General features: G+C 44.0%; 1 protein-coding gene across 6 annotated transcripts in view; it reads left to right on the top strand.

Annotated features, from left to right (window-relative positions):
- Positions 1–22,138, top strand: part of LOC140493744 (metallophosphoesterase MPPED2) — a 193,188-nt gene that overhangs the window by 152,880 nt on the left and 18,170 nt on the right. For all 6 annotated transcript variants that reach the window (XM_072592572.1, XM_072592571.1, XM_072592566.1 and 3 more), the window contains exons 5-6: positions 13,060–13,175; positions 19,054–19,167. In XM_072592572.1, the coding sequence (XP_072448673.1) occupies positions 13,060–13,175; positions 19,054–19,167 (230 nt within the window). The remainder of the gene's footprint in view (positions 1–13,059; positions 13,176–19,053; positions 19,168–22,138) is intronic.

Genomic DNA, 22,138 nt, shown 5'->3' with positions numbered 1-22,138 from the left:
AGTCAGTGTGATCATGGCTTATCATCCAGTTTAGTGCTCTGAACCTGCTTTCTCCCTACACCCTTTGAACCCTTTAGCTTTAAAAACTATGTTTAACTCCTCCTTGAAAACAATCAGTTTTATTCAAACTGTACCTTTGATGCAATCCCACACAGACAGTGAGCATTTCTCAGCATTGTTGTTGTAAATAAAGTTATTTTGCTGCAGAATCCATCAAGCGTTATTCATCCTTGGAGTGTAAAACTTTATAGCTCAGTCTTTCCAGTTGCTTTCAGTAAATTATTGTCATGTCGAAATTAAATAGTAAAATCTTTACTCGAAAAATCTGTTTACATCACAGTCATAGAGGTGTAGAACACAGAAACAGACCCTTCAGTCTAGCTTATCTATGCCAACAAGATATCTTAACCTAATCTAGTCCAATTTGCCAGCACCCGGCCCATATCCCTCCAAACCCTTCCTATTCATATACCCATTAAGATGCCTCTTAAATGTTGCAATTGTACTTGCCTCCACCACTTCCTCTGGCAGCTCATTCCATACACGTACCACTCTGTGTGTGAAAAAGTTGCCCCTTAGGTCTTTTTTATATCTTTCCCCTCTCACCCTAAACCTATGCCCTCTAGTTCTGGACTCCCCCAACCCAGGGAAAAGACTTTGTCTATTTACCCTACCCATGCCCCTCATAATTTTGTAAACCTCTATAAGGTCACCCCTCCACCTCCGACGCTCCAGGGAAAACAGCTCCGGCCTGTCCAGCCTCTCCCTAGAGCTCAAATCCTCCAACCCTGGCAACATCGCTGTAAATCTTTTCCGAACCCTTTCAAGTTTCACAACATCTTTCCGATAGGAAGGAGACCAGAATTGCACACAATTTTCCAACAGTGGCCTAATCAATGTCCTGTACAGCTGCAACATGACCTCCCAACTCTTTTACTTAATGCTCTGACTATATAGGGAGAACTGGCCATTTGAATTCAGAACTGGCTCAAAGGTAGAAGACAGAGTTTGGTGGTGGAGGGTTGATTTTCAGACTGAAGGCCTGTGACCAGTGGAGTGCCACAAGAATCGGTGCTGGGTCTTTTACTTTTTTGGAGGTGTAGTGGACAGCGAAGAAGGTTACCTCAGAGTATAATGGGTTCTTGATCAGATGGGACAATGGGCTGAGGAGTGGAGATGCAGTTTAATTTACATAAATACATGGTGTCATGTGCAGACTTACTGTATATATCTCCTATGTCCAATCCAAATCATTTATATAAACGATGAAAAGTAGAGGACCCAGCACCGATCCTTGTGGCACACCACTGGACTCACGCCTCCAGTCTGAAAAACAACCCTCCACCACCACCCTTTGTCTTCTACCTTTGAGCCAGTTCTGTATCCAAATGGCTAGTTCTCCCTGTATTCCATGAGATCTAACCTTGCTAATCAGTCTCCCATGGAGAAGCTTATCGAAAACCTTACTGAAGTCCACATAGATCACATCTACTGCTCTGCCCTCATCAATCCTCTTTGTTACTTCTTCAAAAACCTCAATCAAGTTTGTGAGACATGATTTCCCATGCACAAAGCCATGCTGATTATTTCTAATTTTTCCTTGCTTTTCCAAATCCATGTAAATCCTGTCCCTCAGGATTCCTGCCGACAACTTGCCTACCACCAATGGTCAGGCTCATTGGTCTGTAGTTCCCTGGTTTGTCCTTACACCTTTCTTAAACAGTGGCACCACGTTTGCCAACCTCCAGTCTTCCAACACCTCACCTGTGACTATTGATGATACAAATATCTCCGTAAGGGGCCCAGCAATCACTTCCCTAGCTTCCCACACAGAGCTCGAGCATACACCTGATCATTCCTGGGGATTTAGCCCCTTTTATGTGTTTCAAGACATCCAGCACTACCTACTCTGTAATGTGGACATTTTTCAAGGTGTCACCATCTATTTCCCCACATTCTTTATCTTCCACGTCCTTTTCCACAGTAAACACTGATGCAAAATTCTCGTTTAGTATCTCCTCCATCTCCTGCGACTCCACACAAAGGCTGCCTTGCTGATCTTTGAGGGGAGAAAGTGAGTTCTGCAGATGCTGGAGATTAGAGTCGAGATTTTGTAGTGCTGGAAAAGCACAGCAGGTCAGGCAGCATCTAAGGAGCCCTTCATCATGATTCATCATCACCATTGTTGAAACATCGATTCTCCTGCTCCTTGGATGTTGCATGATATGCTGTGCTTTTCCGGCACCACACACTCTCAACTTGAGATCTTTGAGGGCCCTAGTCTCTCCCTAGTTACCCTTTCATCCTTAATGTATTTATAAAATCCTTTTGGACTCTCCTTAACCCTATCTGTCACTGCTATCTCACGCCCCCTTTTTGCCCTCCTGATTTCCGTCTTAAGTGCACTCTACTGCCTTTATACTCTTTTAAGGATTCACTTGATCTCTCCTGTCTATACCCCACATATACTTTCTTCTTTTTATTAACCAAACCCTCAATTACTTTAGTCATCCAGCTTTCCCTCCACCTATCAGCCTTTTCTTTCACCCTTTACTGTCTGTGGACTCTCGTTATCTCATTCCTGAAGGCTTCCTATTTTCCAGCCATCCCTTTACCTGCGAACATCTGCCCCCAATCAGCTTTTGAAAGTCTTTGCCTAATACTATCAAAGGTAGTCTTCCTCCAATTTAGAATTTCAACTTTTAGATCCAGTCTGTCCTTTTCTATCACCATTTTAAAACTAATAGAATTATGGTCACTGGCCCCACTGACACCTCAGTCACCTGCCCTGCCTTATTTCCCAAGAGTTGGTCAAGTTTTGCACCTTCTCTCATAGTTACATCCACATACTGAATCAGAAAATTTTCTTGCACACACTTAACAAATTCCTCTCCATCTAAACCCTTAACACTATGGCAGTCCCAGTCTATGTTTGCAAAGTTAAAATCTCCAATCACAACCACTCTGTTATTCTTACAGATAACTGAAATCTCCTTACAAATTTGTTTCTCAATTTCGTGCTGACTATTAGGGGCTCTCTAATACAATCCCAATAAGGTGATCACCCCGTTCTTCTTTTACAGTTCCACCAAAATAACTTGCCTGAATTTATTCCCAGGAATATCCTCCCTAAGTACAAAGTTAAAAATCATACAACACCAGGTTATAGTCCAACAGGTTTAATTGGAAGCACACTAGCTTTCGGAGCGTTGCTCCTTCATCAAGTGGTAGTCGTACACCCCAGTCCAACACCGGCATCTCCAAATCATGACTCCCTAAGTACAGCTGTAATGCTATCCCTTATCAAAATTGCCACTTACACTCCTCTCTCGCCTCCCTTCCTATCCTTCCTGTAACCTTTGTATCCTGGAACATTAAGCTGCCAGTCCTGTCCATCCCTGAGCCACGTTTCTGTAATTGCAATGATATCCCAATCCCATGTTCCTAACCATGCCCTGAGTTCATATGCCTTCCCTGTTAGCCTCTTGCATTGAAATAAGTGCAGTTTAATTTATCAGTCCTAACTTGTTCTCTGCTTTGTCCCTGCCTGCCCTGACTGTTTAACTCAGTTTTCTCAACTGTACTAGTCTCACATTGATCTCTTTCCTCACTATCTCCCTGGGTTCCCCCCACCACCCTCACTTTACCAGTTTAAATCCTCCCAAGCAGCTCTAGCCAGTATGTTAGTCTCCTTCCAAATCAGGAGAAATTCATCCTTCTTATACAGGACACTTCTACCCCAGAAAAGATTCAATGATCCAAAAATGTGAATCCTTCTCCCATACACCAGCTCTTCAGCCATGCATTCATCTGCTCTATCCTCCGATTCCTACCCTCACCATGTCATAGCACCAGGAATAATCCAGATATTACTACTCTCGAGGACCTCCTTTTTAAATTCCTGCCTAACTTTCTACATTCTCCCTTCAGAATCTCATCCTTTTCCCTTTCTATGTCGTTAGTTCCAATGTGTACAATGACTGCCTGCTGGGTCCCTCTCCCCTTTGAGAAAAGTGCTATTGGTTTGATCTTTTATCCCAAAGTTCCAAAACAATGCAACAGCGTATATAACACAGTAATTGCTGCTCCTGGAATTCAAGGGAATTACCTCCAACACTTAAAATGCCTCAGAAAAGGAGCAGCCCTAACAACCACAATTTTTTTTTTCTGTCCTCTATTTTGGATTACCATCCAAAAAGTGAGTGAGAATTTTTCAATAATTTCAATGTAATAACCATTCATTCCCTTTTTGAGCCAAAGTGTGAAAGTGGAGGTATTATGAATTGATTAACTTACCACCCACACCACTGTGAAAGCCGGCCACATTGTCTGCCAATCAGTGCATTAAGAGCTAACCAGCAAGCTTCTTAGCCTATCACAGCCCATGACAGTGGCATCCTTGCTTGCCAAAAACCTGCTGGCCAGTCAGAGGTCTGCAGCATCCAGTCATAAAAACCCTTTGTTGAGGCCTACTCTCCAGGAAATCCAACAGCAAGAAGTTAGATCTTTTTCTTTTGCTTCTTGTGAGATGGGAAGTCATGGAGCGAGGACATTCAGCGAATCCAAGCCAAGGGCAGGGAGGCCGATGGCTTCCAAAGGTCACCCTTTGCCTCCCCTGGCCTCAACCTTGCCTCCAATTACCCCCAACTGAACCAAATAGAAGCCACCCCAACTCCTACTCAAACTGGCAGTTATGTTTCCCTGGTTACCCAATCACACACAACCAGATTCATTGGACAGGTGATGATATGAGAGCCTAAAGTGGCCATTAATTGATCACCTAAGGGCCTTAGATTAGATTACTTACAGTGTGGAAACAGGCCCTTCGGCCCAACAAGTCCACACCGCCCTGCCGAAGCGCAACCCACCCATACCCCTACATCTACCCCTTACCTAACACTACGGGCAATTTAGCATGGCCAATTCACCTGACCTGCACATCTTTGGACTGTGGGAGGAAACCGGAGCACCCGGAGGAAACCCACGCAGACACAGGGAGAACGTGCAAACTCCACACAGTCAGTCGCCTGAGGCATGAATTGAACCCGGGTCTCTGGCGCTGTGAGGCAGCAGTGCTAACCACTGTGCCACCGTGCCGCCCACCTTAATTGCTGGTAAGCTGAGAAAGGCCCAAGTGGAGCTTCTGATCCAGCACAGAAGGGGCAAGAAGTGGGAAAGAATCTCTCCACGTCCAGTTCACCCTATTATTTCCCCCTCTTGCTACCTCTATCTCACTTCATGCAAAGAAGGCAACATTACAACCTTATTTTCCATGTGTTTTTGGAGTGATGGTGGTTGGAAGCTGCTGGAACTGAAGTGAATTTGCTGCAGCAGCTGAAAGGATGTAAACTGTCTGGCTCCGCAGTTGGGGGGTGTGGTCTCCTCATTCTCCTCCTCGTTGTGAAATCTCACCACCTTTTGTAATCCCCTCTACAATCCTTCAAAAACTCGGCAATTATTTCATTCTGACCTCTTCATTACAGTTTGTCTTCAGCTGCGTGGCCCACAAATTTGAGAATTCCTTTCCTAAGTTTTTTTTCTTGCCTCTCTACCTCACTCCTCTTTAAATCAGATGCTGTTCAAAGCTGAACTCTTTGACCAAGCTTTGGGTCATTTGCTTGCCATCTCCTTATGCGACTCAGTGTCATAATTATTTTTATAATGTCCTTGTAAAAGCACCTCAGGATATTTTAATAACATAATAAAACCATATATAAATGTGAGTGTTAGCGGTTTCAGGTACATAGTTCCTTGAAAGTTGTGTTACAAGTTGACAGGCTGCTGAAGAAGGCATTAGCTTCCTTGCCTTCATTGCTGAGACCATTAGGTCTAGGAGTCAGGACATTATGTTGCAGGCATACAGGACGTTGGTTAGACCACTCTGGAGTACTGTGTACAGTTCTGGTTGCTCTGCTTTAGGAAGGATATTATTAAATTGGAGAGGGTTCAGAAAAGATTTAGAGGACGACAGGGTTTGAGTTATCAGGAGAGGCTTGAGTTATCAGGAGAGGCTGGGAATATTTTCACTGGAGTGTAGGAGGTTGAGGGGTAAACTGATAGAGGTTTATTAATAAAGTGAAGTAAAGGGCACAAATAAAGTGAATCGCAAAGGTCTTTTCCCTAAGCTAGGGGAGTTCAGAATTGCAGAGCATAATTTTAAGGCTGCCAGAGGAAGTGGTAGAGGTGGGTACAGTTACAATATTGTTAAGACATTTGGACAGGTACGCAAACAGGAAAGGTTCAGAGGAACATGGGCTAAAGAAAACTTGGTTGGCAATTGACGAGGTGGACCGAAGGGTCTGTTACCGTGCTGAATGATTCTCTAGGTATTGACGGCTCTGGGAAATTACTTAACGAAAGCAGTTCATGGCTTACTAAGGACTGAATGGCAGCTGAGCAACCAGTCTTGAGGGGCATTGGAGGGGTCAAAACAGATGGTGGCTCACATCCCAGGACCCCATGCATCCAGGTGATAATGTGTAAAATAAATGCAAAGTTAAAGATCACACAACACCAGGTTATAGTCCAGCAGGCTTAATTGGAAGCACACTAGCTTTCGGAGCGCCGCTCCTTCATCAGGTGGAGGACACAATTGTAAGGCACAGGATTTATAGCAAAAGTTTACAGTGTGATGTAACTGAAATTATACATGGAAAAATACCTTGATTGTTTGTGGAGTCTTTCATCTGTTCGAATACCATGATAGTTTCACTTCTTTCATGTGTAATTCACAAAACTTTTTTTTAAAAAGTTGCATTCTCAGGTTAACTGTAATAATTGGTGTTAGCTAGACAGTATGTTGAAGGTGTTAGCCCCCTGTGTTCTCTGTCTGTACCGTAATGTTTAGACTGATTCTAATCTAAAAAGTGAGATAACAGAGTCTTACATAAATTCATGCAGTTTTTGAGCAAAGTACAATGTAACTCTGCAAGTATAAGTTCACCCCACAAACGTATATGTATATGTGTGCATGTGGGTCTTTGTGTGTGTGTATGTGTCTGTCTGTCAGTCAGGATTGGGGGGTTGTGAATATGAGAGAGAGTGTATATGTGTGAGTATGTGAGTGTAGAGTGTCTTAAATCTGTGAGGGGGTGCATGTGTGAGTGTGAGAGTGTGTGTGTGTCTGTAGGAGTGTGTGTGTGTGTCTCTGGGGTGGGGGGTTGTGAGTGTCTGAGAGAGAGTGTATATGTGTGTGTGAGTGTAGAGTGGTCTAAGTCTCTGAGAGGATGCGTGTGGGAGTGTGTGTCTCTGTAAGGGTGTGTGTGCGTGTCTGTGTGTATGTGTGACCATGTGTATGTATGTGTATAGGAGTGCCTGTGCATGTGTCCGTGTGTGTGTGTAGGAGTATCTGTGTGTGTGTATAGTGCAATGATGGTCACCTGTAATGTGACATGAACCCAAGGTCCAGTTGAGGCCCTCCCTATGGGTACCGGACTTAGCTATCAGTCTCTGCTCGGCCACTTTTCGCTGCTGCCTGTCCTGATGTCCGCCTTGGAGGATGGTCTGAAGTCGAATCTCCTGGATTGCTGAAGTGTTCCCCAACTGGGAGGGAACACTCCTGTCTGTTGATTGTTGTGCAGTGCCCATTCATCCGTTGCTGTAGTCTTTGCTCGGTTTCCCCAATGTACCATGCTTCAGGACCCTTGCCTGCAACGTATGAGATAGACGACGTTAGCTGAGTCACATGCGTACCTGCCACGTACATGATGGGAGGTGTCCCCACATGTAATGATGGTATCCATGTCCACAATCTGACACGTCTTGCAGCACCTACCGTGACAGGGTTGTCCTGAAAGCCGGGCAGCTTGGTACGAATAATAATCTGTTTGAGGTTTGGTAGTTGTTTTAAGGCAAGCAGTGGAGGTGTGGGGAAAGTCTTGGCGAGTCATCCACATACAGTTTAGAAACCAGCCCTCCTTCAAACTACACTAATCCCATTTTCCTGCATTTGGTCTGTAGCCTACTCTTCCCTGGCATTTTAAATGCTCACCCATGTGCTTCTTACATGTTGCGAGAGTACCTGCCTCCATCACCCTGTCAGGGAGAACATTCCATAATTCTACCATCTACTAGGTGAAAAATGTTTCCCTTTAAACTATTTACTGTTCACCTTAAACTTATACCCTCTGGTCTTAGTCTCATCTGCCACCTGGGAAAAAATTCATGATCTACCCTATCTATACCTCCCATAATTTTGTATACTCCACTCTGTGAAGTTTGCACATTCTCTTGTGCCTGCGTAGGTTTCCTCCGGGTGTTCTGTTTTCCTCCAGTAGTCCAAAGATCTGCACATTAGGTGGATTGGCCATGCTAAATTATCCATAGTGCAGGCTAGGTAGATTAGCCATGGGAAATGTAGGGTTATGACGATAAGGGGATTGGTTCTGGGTGGGATGCTCTTCAATGGGTTGGTGTGGACTTGATGGGCTGAATGGCCTGCTTCCACACTGTAGGGATTTTATGTACTGTACACTTTAATCATACCCCTGCCTCTGCTTTGTTATCTAAATGGGTTCAAATTACTGATGAGCTGGAGACTTCGCAAGTTGCTGGAGTTGAGTCTGAGGAAACTGGAGGTTTTACCTGCAACTTCTGATACTGAGCAAATTTTAATGTTAGAGGTTTGCTGTAGAATGAGGCACTGTCACGGTGATTGGGTTTTTCATATTGTTTTTTTTGCTGGACTGTGATGATGAGGAACTTGTTTCGACAGAATGAGACGAGAAAGATAAATGCATTTGTCCCACGTTTCTCTCCAAAAAAACCTCAAAGCCTTTCGCCAGCAGCATAGGGAAGGAATGTGGAGAAAATACATCAAAGGAGTAGTCAGACAGTGTTTTATATTTTAGCAAGCTTTTTTGAATTTGAAGAGGAAGTCAGCTAGGCAAAGAACTTCTGGAAGACATGCCAAGAGGGAAGGAAAGAATTAGTAAGCATGACAGCTATCACTAGCCTAGAATTAGGCCTGGGCATTGCTTTATTTGACAAGGAGATATGTTCAACCAATTTACAAAGAGCAGGAGTTGGCCATTCGGTCCCTCAAGACTGCTCTGTCACTTGATAAAATCGTGGCGTGTCAAATTGTAATCACAAATCCACAATCTAGCCTATCCTTGATCAGTTTTCACCCCTCGCTTAGCAAGAATCTAACTACCTCAGCTTTAACGTACGACAATTTGAGAAAAAAGAATGGCACGGTGGCACAGTGGTTAGCACTGCTTCCTCACAGCGCCAGAGACCCGAGTTCAATTCTGCCTCGAGCGATTGTCTGTGTGGAGTTGCACATTCTCCCCGTGTCTGCGTGGGTTTCCTCCGTGTGCTCCGGTTTCCTCCCTCAGTCCAAAAATGTGCACGTTAGGTGAATTGGCCATGCTAAATTCCCCGTAGTTTTAGGTGAAGGGGTAAATGTAGGGGAATGGATCTGGGTGGGTTGCTCTTCGGAGGGTCGGTGTGAACTTGTTGGGCTGAAGGGCTTGTTTCCACACTGTAAGTAATCTAATCTAATCATAAATACCTCATCTTTGTTTTAAATGAGCAGCACCTTATTTTTAAATCCCCAGTTCTCCCATGAGCAAGCATCATTTTCACATCTACTATATGAAGACTCCTCAGGATCTTATATGTTTCAATCAAGTCACCTCTCACTCCAGCAGATGCCTGCCTAGCCTGTCCAACCTTTCTTCATATGACAGCCCAAACATTCCAGGTATCAGTCCCTGAACTGCTTGTAACGCAAATGTATCTTTCCAGCTAGCAGGCCTATTCGGAGCCCAGCCTGCCAATGAGTCTCCACCAACAGGCCGCCAAGGTGAACTCACCGCTTCATGATGCTGAAAACCCACTGGAAAATCACAGTCGGATACCTCAAGTTTACAGCGAGCAGAATGTGTGAAGCTATACAGGAAGAGCCTTGGTGTAGTCAAAATTGGACGTAACTAAAGCATGACTGAGAGTTAAAAGGCTATATTTGAGGTAGAGGTAGATGGTGTTGGTAATGGAAAGGATATGGGATAGTAAGCCAAGCTCAGGACCACACACATACGTGTATCCATGCACATGCATATAGACAGACAGACGGACAAACAGGCACGCACTGCACACTCACACGTTCACACACACACACAGACACACACACACACACACACACACACACACACACACGAATATGCTTCTTAAATTATAACAGTGGCAACTGAAAATGTACGTAATTAATCCTAAACCACGTTAATCGTCCTAAAGTCATAAAAGGCATTCTGTAAGTGTAAGTTAGTTCCTTATTTTAAAATAGTTTTTTATTGATGCTTCTATCTGGATCATCATTCTTCTTTAGAGGAAGACAGATTCAGCCTTTCAAATCTGTGAAGTTAACATGTAAAACTGACTGAAGAGGACCGATTGTAATTGTAAAGATGATGTTGGTTGATCTTAGCACAAAGAGTGTGAATTGGTGCTGTGTTTGTATACATTTTATTTTAAGATGATATCAATTGCTGTAACAGAAAATTATCAAGTGGATTCAAGAACTCACGAAGATTTTGTTCTGATTTCCAAATCGCATTGAGCAAATGTATTTTATTTGCTGCAGATGCTGGCAATTGAAATAAAAACAGAACATTCCGGAAGTATTCAGGCAGCATTTGTGAAGAGAGAAATGCAATTAAGATTTTAAGTTTTATTGACCAGCTGAGTATTTCCAGAATTTTGTTTTATTCACTGCTGAGCCTGGCTGACCAACATGAGAATGTGGTGGTGAGCTGTCTCCTTGAACTGCCTTCTTTTTATGTTTACTTCAGATTTCCAGCATTTCAAAGCATTTTGCTTTGATTTAACTTTCTTTTTTGGAAATTTGTGATTGATTATTGACACAGAGAGGTCAAACATGTTCTACCTGAAGGTGCAGTCACAATGCTGTAATATTAGTCTTTTCTGTTCGAAAACCATTTCCCGGCATCAATGTTCCCTCCGCACAAAGCATTGAGTTAATGCTGCATAATGGGGCACAGAAAGGAAAGCATTCGCTGCTGTTATTTCTCTGAACACTGAAGGTGTGTTGCAAAAATGCTTTAATCCTTCAGGAGGATGGTGCGTCTTCTGAAAGAGAAGTTACAACTGGAGGGAATGTGAAAAAATGAACAACTTGGATGTTATGTTTAAACATTTGAAAGTAGAATTCTTATTCCAGCGTATGTATGTGGTTGGAATAGTCTCTGTGTATGTATATGGTTAGTTGGAGGTTTGGGATCATTAATCTGTGTTTGCACGCATGTGATAGTGGCACTGTAGGGTAGAGGTAGTATTGTTATCTGGGTAGGGTAGCATAACAATTATGTTGTCACCTGTGGACATTGAAACATATGGGGAAGGAACAGGGGTGTGGGGGGAGGTGGTGAGAGAAGACTTGGCTTATGTGAACAGAAAGAGAAGTCTAAATTCATGGAACATTTTGTGGTTCTTGAGCCAATCAGGTTTCTACCACAGCATTTTCCGATATTTGCACTTCCAGATCAACTTCTTCATATTGATAAGTTGTTTTTGTTTTGACGGTAGATTTCTCAGTAAGAAGCAAACTTTTGAGAAAGCATGTGCCAGATGTGTAAAATGAATAATAATTTGGTGCATCTTCAATGGCTGCAGGTTGCTTTGGGCATTATAAATTGAGAACTGCAGACAGTTCCTGGGTTGTGAACGGGTTTTGTTCTGGAGTGCGTTCGTAAGTCAGTTTGTATTCCAGTCAGAACACAGTGCAGACACTGTAAAGCAGCCATACATCGGTACAGGAAATGTTTATATATATGGTCTTTATAATTATACGCCTGTATGGGATTGTGCCCATAAGTGCAAACATTCGGAAGTTGGATGTTTGTAAATTGAGCAGCCCCTGTAGTGTTTAGCAAGGAGAGCTATTGAAACGGAATATTCAAAACAGTTTGATATGTGAGGAAATTTCAGAAAGCAATCCAGCTGGCTTTGGCTGGGCCATCAGAAACCAAAAGGTCACTCATAAAACCAAGAAGAGGTGACCAGCAACACCTTGCCTCTATCCAGTTGGACCTGTAACTCATCTATAAAAATGCCATTGGCTGCATTCCTTAATACCTCTTTAACAGTTGAAAATCCATGGCCATAATATTCCAGACTTGTGGTGAACCCTGTCCTCAGGACCAGTGTGGGTTCTAAGTCCATGCATGGGATGGGCAAGGGGTTAGCAGTGGTAGTTCTCTTTTCCCCCACCCCTAGGTTAGAGGGCTGCCTCTCCTTAATGCTGGTGCTATCAGAGGGACAGCAGGTTTACAATCTCCAGTAGCCCAATCAGTAGAGCTGACCACTGCTGAGACTGCAAGCAAAATAAGGGGACAGATGCAAATTGACAGGTCTTTGAAACAGAGGTGAAAAACTTGGGTCACAGAGGGTAGCCATTGCCGCTAGGAAACACTCCCTTGGCCACAGCTTCTGGAAACCAAGGTTCCCCACCCAGTCTAACAGGAAGGCTCAGTGAGGCCAGCTCCATGCAGTTGGACACACACACACATTATCTCACACATACTGTCTCTCTCTGTCTCTCTCACGCCCACACGCACACACACACACACTTGCCTGCCTGCCGTGTAGTCAGTGGAATGCCCAGCAGCCTGAGACAATGACCAGTTGATTGGTGATTTAATTATGGAGATTGTCTGACTAGTTCCTGTTGCTAGGCTACTCTTCCCAAGGCTTGAAAAATGGCCCAGGACTTAGATTTAGAACCCACCCCACGTGGCCCCCTGGCATTCTGCCAGTCTCACATCCCTCACCAGAACTGCGCGCCAAAAGCAATGTCATACCTTGGCCAATGTATCTCAATGTCCTGACCTGTCTGAGCTCTGTCTGACTCATTTATAATGTGAGTCAGTCGTGTGAGCCAACATTGCTGTAAGACGCCTGGACTCCTCCTAATATTTCATCCCTCAGCATCTTTCAGAAGTGACTGAGGATCACAGCTCGAACCTCAACTTTACGCACAGCTCGGTGATCATGTAAATATCTCTCAGCAGCTCTGACTCCATTTGTTCTGTGTTTCAGGACACCGTGGTTTAATGGCTGGGGCTTCAACTTGCCCAGAGGCCAGTCTTTGCTGGACAAGTGGAATCTAATTCCAGAGGGAATCGATATTCTCATGACACATGGACCACCATTGGGTAAGTGGTGAAAGCTTATTTTTTATTTTAAACTTCACAAGGAGCTCAGTGGGCAGCACTTGTACCTCACCTTCAGAAGTTTGTGGGTTCAGTTGCTACCCCAGTGGCCTGAGCACCTGACCCAGCTGTGTTTGCCCAATACGGTGCTGAGAGAGTGCTGCACTGTCAGGGATGCCATCTGCAAGTGAGACATTTAAATGAGATCATGTCTGCATTCTCAGAGCTTAAAAATGTGTTGCTGGAAAAGCGCAGCAGGTCAGGCAGCATCAAAGGAGAAGGAGAATCGACGTTTCGGGCATAAGCCCTTATGCCTGAAACATCGATTCTCCTTCTCCTTTGATGCTGCCTGACCTGCTGCGCTTTTCCAGCAACACATTTTTAAGCTCTGATCCCCAGCATCTGCAGTCCTCACTTTCTCCGGTAAAGTACAAGATCCCAAGGGAGCTGAGTTTCTTCCTGAAACAGATCATCACAGAATCCCTACAGTGTGGAAACAGACCACTCGGCCCATTGAGTCCACACTGACACTCTGAAAGACATCCCACCCAGACTCTCAGCCCTCACTTATCCCATCCCTGTAACCCTGCTTTTCCCATGGCTAATCCACCTAGCCTGCATATCCCTGGACACTATGAGCAATTTAGCATGGCCGATCCACCTAACCTGCTCATCATTGGACTGTGGGAGGAAACTGGAGCACTTGGAGGAAGCCACCGCAGACACAGGGAGAATATGCAATCTCCACACAGACAGTCGCCCAAGGGTGGAATCGAACCCGGGTCCCTGGCACTGTGAGACAGCAGTGCTAACCACTAAGCCACTGTGCTGCCCTCATCAGATTTACTCATTATTATCATATTGCACACTTAATGTGAAATACTGGAAATCTGAAATAAAAACCGATAGTGTTGGAGAAACTCAGCAAGTCCGGCAGTATTTGCGGAGAGAGAAGTATCATTTCAGACTCAAAACGTTAACTTCATTTCTATCTCCAGAGATGCTGCAAGACCTGCTGGGTTTCTCAAGCACTTCCTGTGTGTGTGATTTTAACCTTATTGGTGTTTGTTCGCTGAAGGAATTGCCTTTAAAATTAAATGAGGTCACCTACGAAATATGAGCACAGAGATCTGTGCACAGGGAGAAGCCAATGAGACAAGCGGCCAGACTGTTTATTTAATACAGTGATGACACATAACGTAATATGAGCACTGCACATGCTCCGACACAGCCAGAGTCGTCACCTGATCAAAACAGGACAGCCTGCAGGAAGTGACTGCATTGATTATGTCACTGCATTTCATACACTGTAATATCATCAGCCACGCATGTGCCACTTGCAAGGGTCTTGGGCCCCAGCTGGAGTAGGACAGACTGCAAACTGTCTCCACGAGGAGACCAGCAGCATCTGCAATCACCCTCTCCACCATGTCAACCCCTGTCCCAGGAGATGCTCTGTGTGTTCGCTTCCACACACCCACATCTCCCTGTGCCTCCCCGTAATTCACATCACTCACACTTCCACTGTGCCCTTTTCCTGTAGTATCTCTGTGACATCAGGTCATCACCGTTTGTGCCACCTTCTGGTGGCTTTAACATAAATGTATCAGTTATTATGTGTGTTATTTGGGGAATGACTGTTGCACATACATATTCCACACAGTAATGTGCTGATGACTGTATAATCTGCATTAAGGATAAATATCAAACAGGACACCAGGGAGAATCTCTTGCTGTTCTCTGAAGCAATGCCATGGGCTCTTTACATCTTACTGAGAGAGGAGGGAGCCTCTCAATTTGACATCTCAGCAAAGAGGTTTCGCCTCAGACATTGCAGCATTCCCTCAGTCGTACAGCAAAAACATTAGCTCAATTGGACTTGAACCCACAACCTCTTCTCAGAAACAGGAGTGCGACCCACTGAATCACACTGATATGTGATGTGTGAAAATAGATTAATTTCTCCATGTAAACCTCAGTCACAGTCCATAACCAGCAACAAAATGACACCCAAAGAAATCACCCAATTGAAGGCATGTGTGTCTGTGACTTCTTGACGTAATGCTCGTTTTTCATTTGAAAGCAGAGAGGGTAGACTCTATTTTTGTTCTTGTCGATGATCTTCAATGTTCTCCAGCCACCTATATCAAAGAGATTGGTTTGACACCTGCCAGCCACTCTGACCTGTCTATGGGCACATGCCTGTTACTCTACCCCATGTGATTGACAGATTGATATATTAGCAGGCCCAGTTGACACTTAATAGTTTACTTGCATTTAGTAGACAGGCTGCTCCTCTTTGGAGTTGAGAGTGTGGTGCTGGAAAAGCACAGCAGGTCAGACAGCATCCAAGGAGCAGGAATATTGACGTTTCGGGCAAAAGCCTTTCCTTGACTCTAATCTCCAGCATCTGCAGCCCTCACTTACGCCTTGCTCATTTTTGAAGGTGAGTTAGGGAAGGATGGGGGCATATTGGCTGGCCTGCAAAACACTCGGTGAGGGCATCTTCTAGCCAGGCCATTGTTAGAAAAATCCAGGACAGATTATCTGTGCAGGCTTGCCGTTTTTTCAAAAAAATCCCATTCATGAAAGTGCAGTAAAAATTTTCTTTTTCAATCTCAATGCCTAATCTCTTATAAAAGCAGTCATCAAGGTGAGCGAATCCTTGAACAAGCTCTTTAACCTGTCAATCAAACTGTGGATTTAGAGATCGTTCTTAAGGAGATACCTTTTGCTTTTAGAAATCAACCAAACATTTATAAAGAGCCTTTGGGAAAATGTCAACAAAAAAATTTTGAATCCATGGCAACCTATCAATCAAAATTATGCATTGGAGGATTTTTTTAATCTGTCTGACACCTGTAGCCTGTTCCTGTTTTCATTTTTAAAGGACTGTTGACTTAAGTAATGTCAAATGGTGACCGTCAAACAGACTTTACTGGCCCTTCAAGAGTGTTTACATCTTGTGTTTACGTACGGTTACAGACTCCTGGCTCCCACACTGCAGGTTAATGCTTGTCAATAGTGAAAGTAGGATGTGTTTGAACATGGCAGGCACGGTGGCTCATGTAGTTAGCACTGCTGCCTCACAGCATCAGGGTCTCAGGTTCGATTCCAGCCTTGAGCTTGCACACTCTCCCCGTGTCTGCGTAGGTTTCCTCCGGGTACACAATCCAAAGATGTGCAGGTCAGGTAAATTGGCCATGCTAAATTGCCCATAGTGTTAGGTGCATTAGTCAGAGGGAAATGGGACTGGGTGGGTTACTCTTCGGAGGGTCAGTGTGGACTTGTGGGGCTGCAGGGCCTTTTTCCACACTGTAGGGAATCTAATCTAATCATAGCATTGTGGCGGAATGGCTGTGCTGAGTTTGATTTCCCTCATACATGAAACATTCTGCGCCCAAACAAAGAAATGGCAGAAGAATTGAATTAGTACTTCAGATCTGTGTTCACTGGGGAAGACACAAGCAATCTCCCTGAGGTAACAGTGGCTGAAGGACCTGAAATTAAGGGAATTTATATTTGCCTGGAATTGGTGTTGGAGAGACTATTAGGTCTGAAGGTCTACATCCCAGGGTACTGAAGGAGGTGCTTTGAGAAATCGTGGATGCGTTGTTAATTATTTTCCAGAGTTCGATAGATTTGGGATCAGTTCCTGCGGATTGGAGGGTGGCTAATGTTGTACCACTTTTTAAGAAAGGTGGGAGAGAGAAAGCAGGAAATTATAGACCAGTTAGTCTGACCTCAGTGGTGGGGAAGATGCTGGAGTCTATTATAAAGGATGAAATTACGACACACCTGGAGAGTAGTAACAGGATAGGTCAGAGAGCATGGATTTATGAAGGGGAAATCATGCTTGACTAATCTTCTGGAATTTTTTGAGGATGTAACTCTGGACGAGGGAGATCCAGTAGATGTAGTGTACCTGGACTTTCAGAAAGCTTTTGATAAAGTCCCACATAGGTTAGTGAGCAAAATTAGGGCGCATGGTATTGGGGGCAAAGTACTAACTTGGATTGAAGGTTGATTGGCTGACAGGAAACAAAGAGTAGTGATAAACGGGCTCCATTTTGGAATGGCAGGCAGTGACCAGTGGGGAACCGCAGGGATCAGTGCTGGGACCTCAGCTTTTTACAATATATATTAATGATATAGAAGATGGTATTAGTAATAACATTAGCAAATTTGCTGATGATACTAAGCTGGGTGGCAGGGTGAAATGTGAGAAGGATGTTAGGAGATTACAGGGTGATCTGGACAGGTTAGGTGAGTGGTCAGATGCATGGCAGATGCAGTTTAATGTGGATAAATGTATGGTTATCCACTTTGGTGGCAAGAACAGGAAGGCAGATTACTACCTAAATGGAATCAATTTAGGTAAAGGGGCAGTACAAAGAGATCTGGGTGTTCTTGTACACCAGTCAATGAAGGCAAGCATGCAGGTACAGCAGGTAGTGAAGAAGGCTAATATAATACTGACCTTCATAACAAGAGGGATTGAGTATAGAAGCAAAGAGGTTCTTCTGCAGCGGTACAGGGCCCTGGTGAGACCACACCTGGAGTATTGTGTGCAGTTCTGGTCTCCAAATTTGAGGAAAGACATTCTGGCTATTGAGGGAGTGCAGCGTAGGTTCACGAGGTCAATTCTTGGAATGGCAGGACTACCTTACGCTGAAAGACTGGAGCGACTGGGCTTCTATACCCTTGAGTTTAGAAGACTGAGAGGGGATCTGATTGAGACATACAAGATTATGAAAGGATTGGACACTCTGGCAGCAGGAAACATGTTTCCGCTGATGGGTGAGTGCCGAACCAGAGGACACAGCTTAAAAATACGGGGTAGACCATTTAGGACAGAGATGAGGAGAAACTTCTTCACCCAGAGAGTGGTGGCTGTGTGGAATGCTCTGCTCCAGAAGGCAGTGGAGGCCCAGTCTCTGGATTCATTTAAGAAAGAGTTGGATAGAGCTCTCAAGGATATTGGAGATATTGGATAATCAAGGGTTATGGAGATAAGGCAGGAACAGGATACTGATTAAGGATGATCAGCCATGATCATATTGAATGGTGGTGCAGGCTCGAAGGGCAGAATGGCCTACTCCTGCACCTATTGTCTATTGTCTATAACCCGTACCTGCAAAAGTTAAACCTGTTAGAAATCAGCTGTTCCACATAAGGCCTCTCCCCATCTTTGAAAATCCATTGAGTCTTGGCATGTTTTTTTTAAAGAATTTTTACTTTATGGCCTTGGATGAACAAGTTAAAGAAGAATAACACACACTGAATAACAACCCTGTTTTTTTTGTATATAAAAACCTGTATTAATCAGTCAAGATGGCTCCACCAAAGAGTTGCTAGTTTCTGTCCATAATTTATCAGGGCGATGTTATATTGGTTGCTGTGTTCCACAATGCAGCCCATGAGCCTGTAAACTGGCTTCAGATCAGTTTCTGAGGAAGGGTCACTGGACCCGAAATGTTAACTCTAATTTCTTTCTGCAGATCCTGAGCTTTTCCAGCAATTTCTTTGTTTTGTTTTCTGATCTCAGCATCATTCTCTGAAGAAAGATTGAGCAGATATGAAAGCAACAACACCTTCTGACCGATCTCAGCATTTGCACTTCATGGACTTAACAGTTTACATGTAACTTGACATTAACCACAATGTAATGCTCTGTGTTCATAGATCCTACCTACTTACTGTGCAACTGGGACAATCCCATTAATTCCTGAATACAAACTGTCATTAATAGGGATTAAATTAAACAACGCATTTCCAGTGTAACAGTAAGTGATGTGTCAGCATGGTGCAGTTCCATTATTAAGCAGGGCCATTAGAAAGGAATCCCATTGTATGGTTTTCATTTTATTTTTGGTTTCAGGTTTTCGAGACTGGGTTCCCAAAGAGTTACAGAGAGTTGGTTGTGTCGAGCTCTTAAACACAGTGCAGAGGCGAGTACGGCCAAAACTACACGTCTTTGGAGGAATCCACGAGGGTTGGTGACTTTTCTTAATCCCAAATGCACTTTTATAAATGGTTTTGGTAAAATGATAAGATTATAGGTAGTGCACACCCAACCCCCAACCAGTTGCCAACAAGACAGTTAGTGAGCACTTCATTCTTTAGACATGTGTGTGTTTCTCTCATCTTTGTTTGATGCTTTATTCAAAGAGGTTAATAATTAACCATTTAAGGGGTGAACTGGAATGGGCATGAAGTGGGTAACTGCGTTCTTTACTTCACGAAGAGATACCAATGTCAGCTGCAGCTCAGTGCATAGCACTGGAGTTGAAAGCTTGTGGATTTAAGTCCCACTCCTAAAACTCAAGCAGAAGCTCAAATATGACCTTTCTAGTGCAGCTGTGGAGGTGTGCTCCTCTGGCAGTAGATGCAATATTTATGATGTAACACTAGGTGGAGGTAGAGACAGACATCGCATGGTTTTGAAGAAGTGGAGGGGCATGTTTCCCAGTGTTTCGGCCAATGTTCCCCTCTTCGATCACTAAAGCAGATTATCATCATCACCTTAGTGTTTCTACAACCTCTACTGTGCTACATTTCCTACTCCGCAATGACAGGTTTTAGGACTTCCTAAAGGCATGAAGGGCTCTCTATGAATGCAGCTTTTTCTGTTTTCCTGATTGGATTTTACTGACCAGTTGGCAACTTCTGTTCTCTGGTCTGAACCCACAAACTACCTTCCCAGCTTGCCAGCTTTTCATGGCAGCTCATAATGAACCAGGAATCTAGTCACTGTGAGCTCTAATGTCATAGTGGAAAGATGTCAATGTTGGTTCCAACAATTTCTGATTTTATTGATAATTTCCAACATCCACAATTCGTTGGGTTTCTTTTTCCATTTCTATGGTGTCTGTCACTAACCTGGGATGTCACAAAGTGCTCATAGCCAATCAGCCAGTTGTGGTATAGTCACTGTTTCATAGAGAATAGGAGCAGGAGTAGGCCATTTGGGCCTTCAAGCCTGCTTAGTCATTCAGTGTGACCATGGCTGATCATCCAGCTATATGCACTCTTCCCACTTTCTCCACAAACTCTTTGATCTCTTTAGCCCTAAGAACTGATTCAACTTTGTCTTGGAAGATTCAATGTTTTGGTGTCCACATCTTTCTGTGGCAGCGAATTCTTCCGGCTCACCACTCACTGGGTGAAGAAACCTATCTCAGTCCTAACTGGACTACCTCATTGCTGTAGACTGTGACCCCTGGTTCTGAACTCCTCAGTCATTAGGAACATCCTTCCGAAATTTACACTGTCTAGTTCTGTTATAGTTTTATGGGTTTCTGTGACATCACCTGCTCATTCTTCTAAACTCTACTGAATATGGTTTGAACCAATCCAGTCCCTCAGAAATCAGCATGGTAAACCCTTGTCACACCCCCTGTATAGGTAGAACATCCATCCTCAGAAAAGGAGACCAAAACTGCACCCAGTACTCCAGCTATGGTCTCCCCAATATCCTGTATAATTGCAACAAGACATCCCTACTCCCAGCTTCCATTTCTGTGATGTCTTTCATTGTCTTAGCATATCACTAAGTGCTCATAGCCAATCAGATACTTTTGTGGTACAATTGACAACAGCTGACATTCCACATAGCAAGAATCCACGTACTGATGGATCGTTTTTGTTACAAAAACAGAAGTTGCTGGAAAAGCTCAGCAGGTCTGGCAACGTCTGTGCAGAGAAATCAAAGTTAACATTTCAGGTCTGGTAGATTTTCCAGCAACCTGTATTTCTGGCTCACAGCATCTGCAGTTCCTTTGGTTTCAATCAAAGTCTTTGTCATGTTGGTTATGGGGTAAGTATTGGCCCAGGACACTGGGGAGAGGTCCACTGCTCCTCTTCAGAAATAATGTTCTGAGAGAGGTGGCTAAGGAAATAGCGGAGGCATTGGTTGAGATCTTTCAAGAGTCACTGGAGTCACGGAAACTCCCAGATGATTGGAAGATCGCTGTTGTAACCCCATTGTTCAAGAAAGGATCAAGACAAAAGATGGAAAATTATAGACCAATTAGCCTACCTCGGTTGTTGGTAAAATTCTAGAATCCATTATTAAGGATGAGGTTTCTAAATTCTTAGAAGAGCAGAGTCTGATTAGAACAAGTCAACATGGATTTACTAAGGGGAGGTCATGCCTGACAAACCTGTTGGTATTCTTTGAAGAGGTGACAAGTAGGTTAGACCACGGAAACCCAGTGGATGTGGTCTATCTAGACTTCCAAAAGGCCTTTGATAAGGTGCCACACGGGAGGCTGCTGAGCAAGGTGAGGGCCCATGGTGTTCGAGGTGAGCTACTGGGATGGATTGAGGATTGGCTGTCTAACAGAAGGCAGAGAGTTGGGATAAAAGGTTCTTTTTCAGAATGGCAGCAAGTGATAAGCGGTGTCCCGCAGGGTTCAGTGTTGGGGGCCACAGCTGTTCGCATTATATATTAATGATCTGGATGAAGGGACTGGGGGCATTCTAGCGAAGTTTGCCGATGATACGAAGATAGGTGGACAGGCAGGTAGTACTGAGGAAGTGGGGAGGCTGCAGAAGGATCTAGACAGTTTGGGAGAGTGGTCCAGGAAATGGCTGATGGAATTCAACGTGAACAAATGCGAGGTCTTGCACTTTGGCAAAAAGAATAAAAGCACAGACTACTTTCTAAATGGTGAGAAAATTCGTAAAGCCAAAGTACAAAGGGATCTGGGAGTGCTAGTCGAGGATTCTCTAAAGGTCAACATGCAGGTTGAGTTTGTGATTAAGAAAGCGAATGCAATGTTGTCACTTATCTCAAGAGGGTTGGAATATAAAAACACCTTTGTGCTAATGAGACTTTATAAAGCTCTGATTAGGCCCCATTTGGAGTACTGTGTCCAGTTTTGGTCCCCACACCTCAGGAAGGACATACTGGCACTGGAACGTGTCCAGCGGAGATTCACACGGATGATTCCTGGAATGGT

Source organism: Chiloscyllium punctatum, chromosome 22 (assembly GCF_047496795.1).
Source record: "Chiloscyllium punctatum isolate Juve2018m chromosome 22, sChiPun1.3, whole genome shotgun sequence".
NCBI classification, from domain to species: Eukaryota; Metazoa; Chordata; class Chondrichthyes; order Orectolobiformes; family Hemiscylliidae; genus Chiloscyllium; species Chiloscyllium punctatum.
Note: the sequence above shows the minus strand (reverse complement) of the source record. Positions and strands in the feature narration are given on the sequence as shown.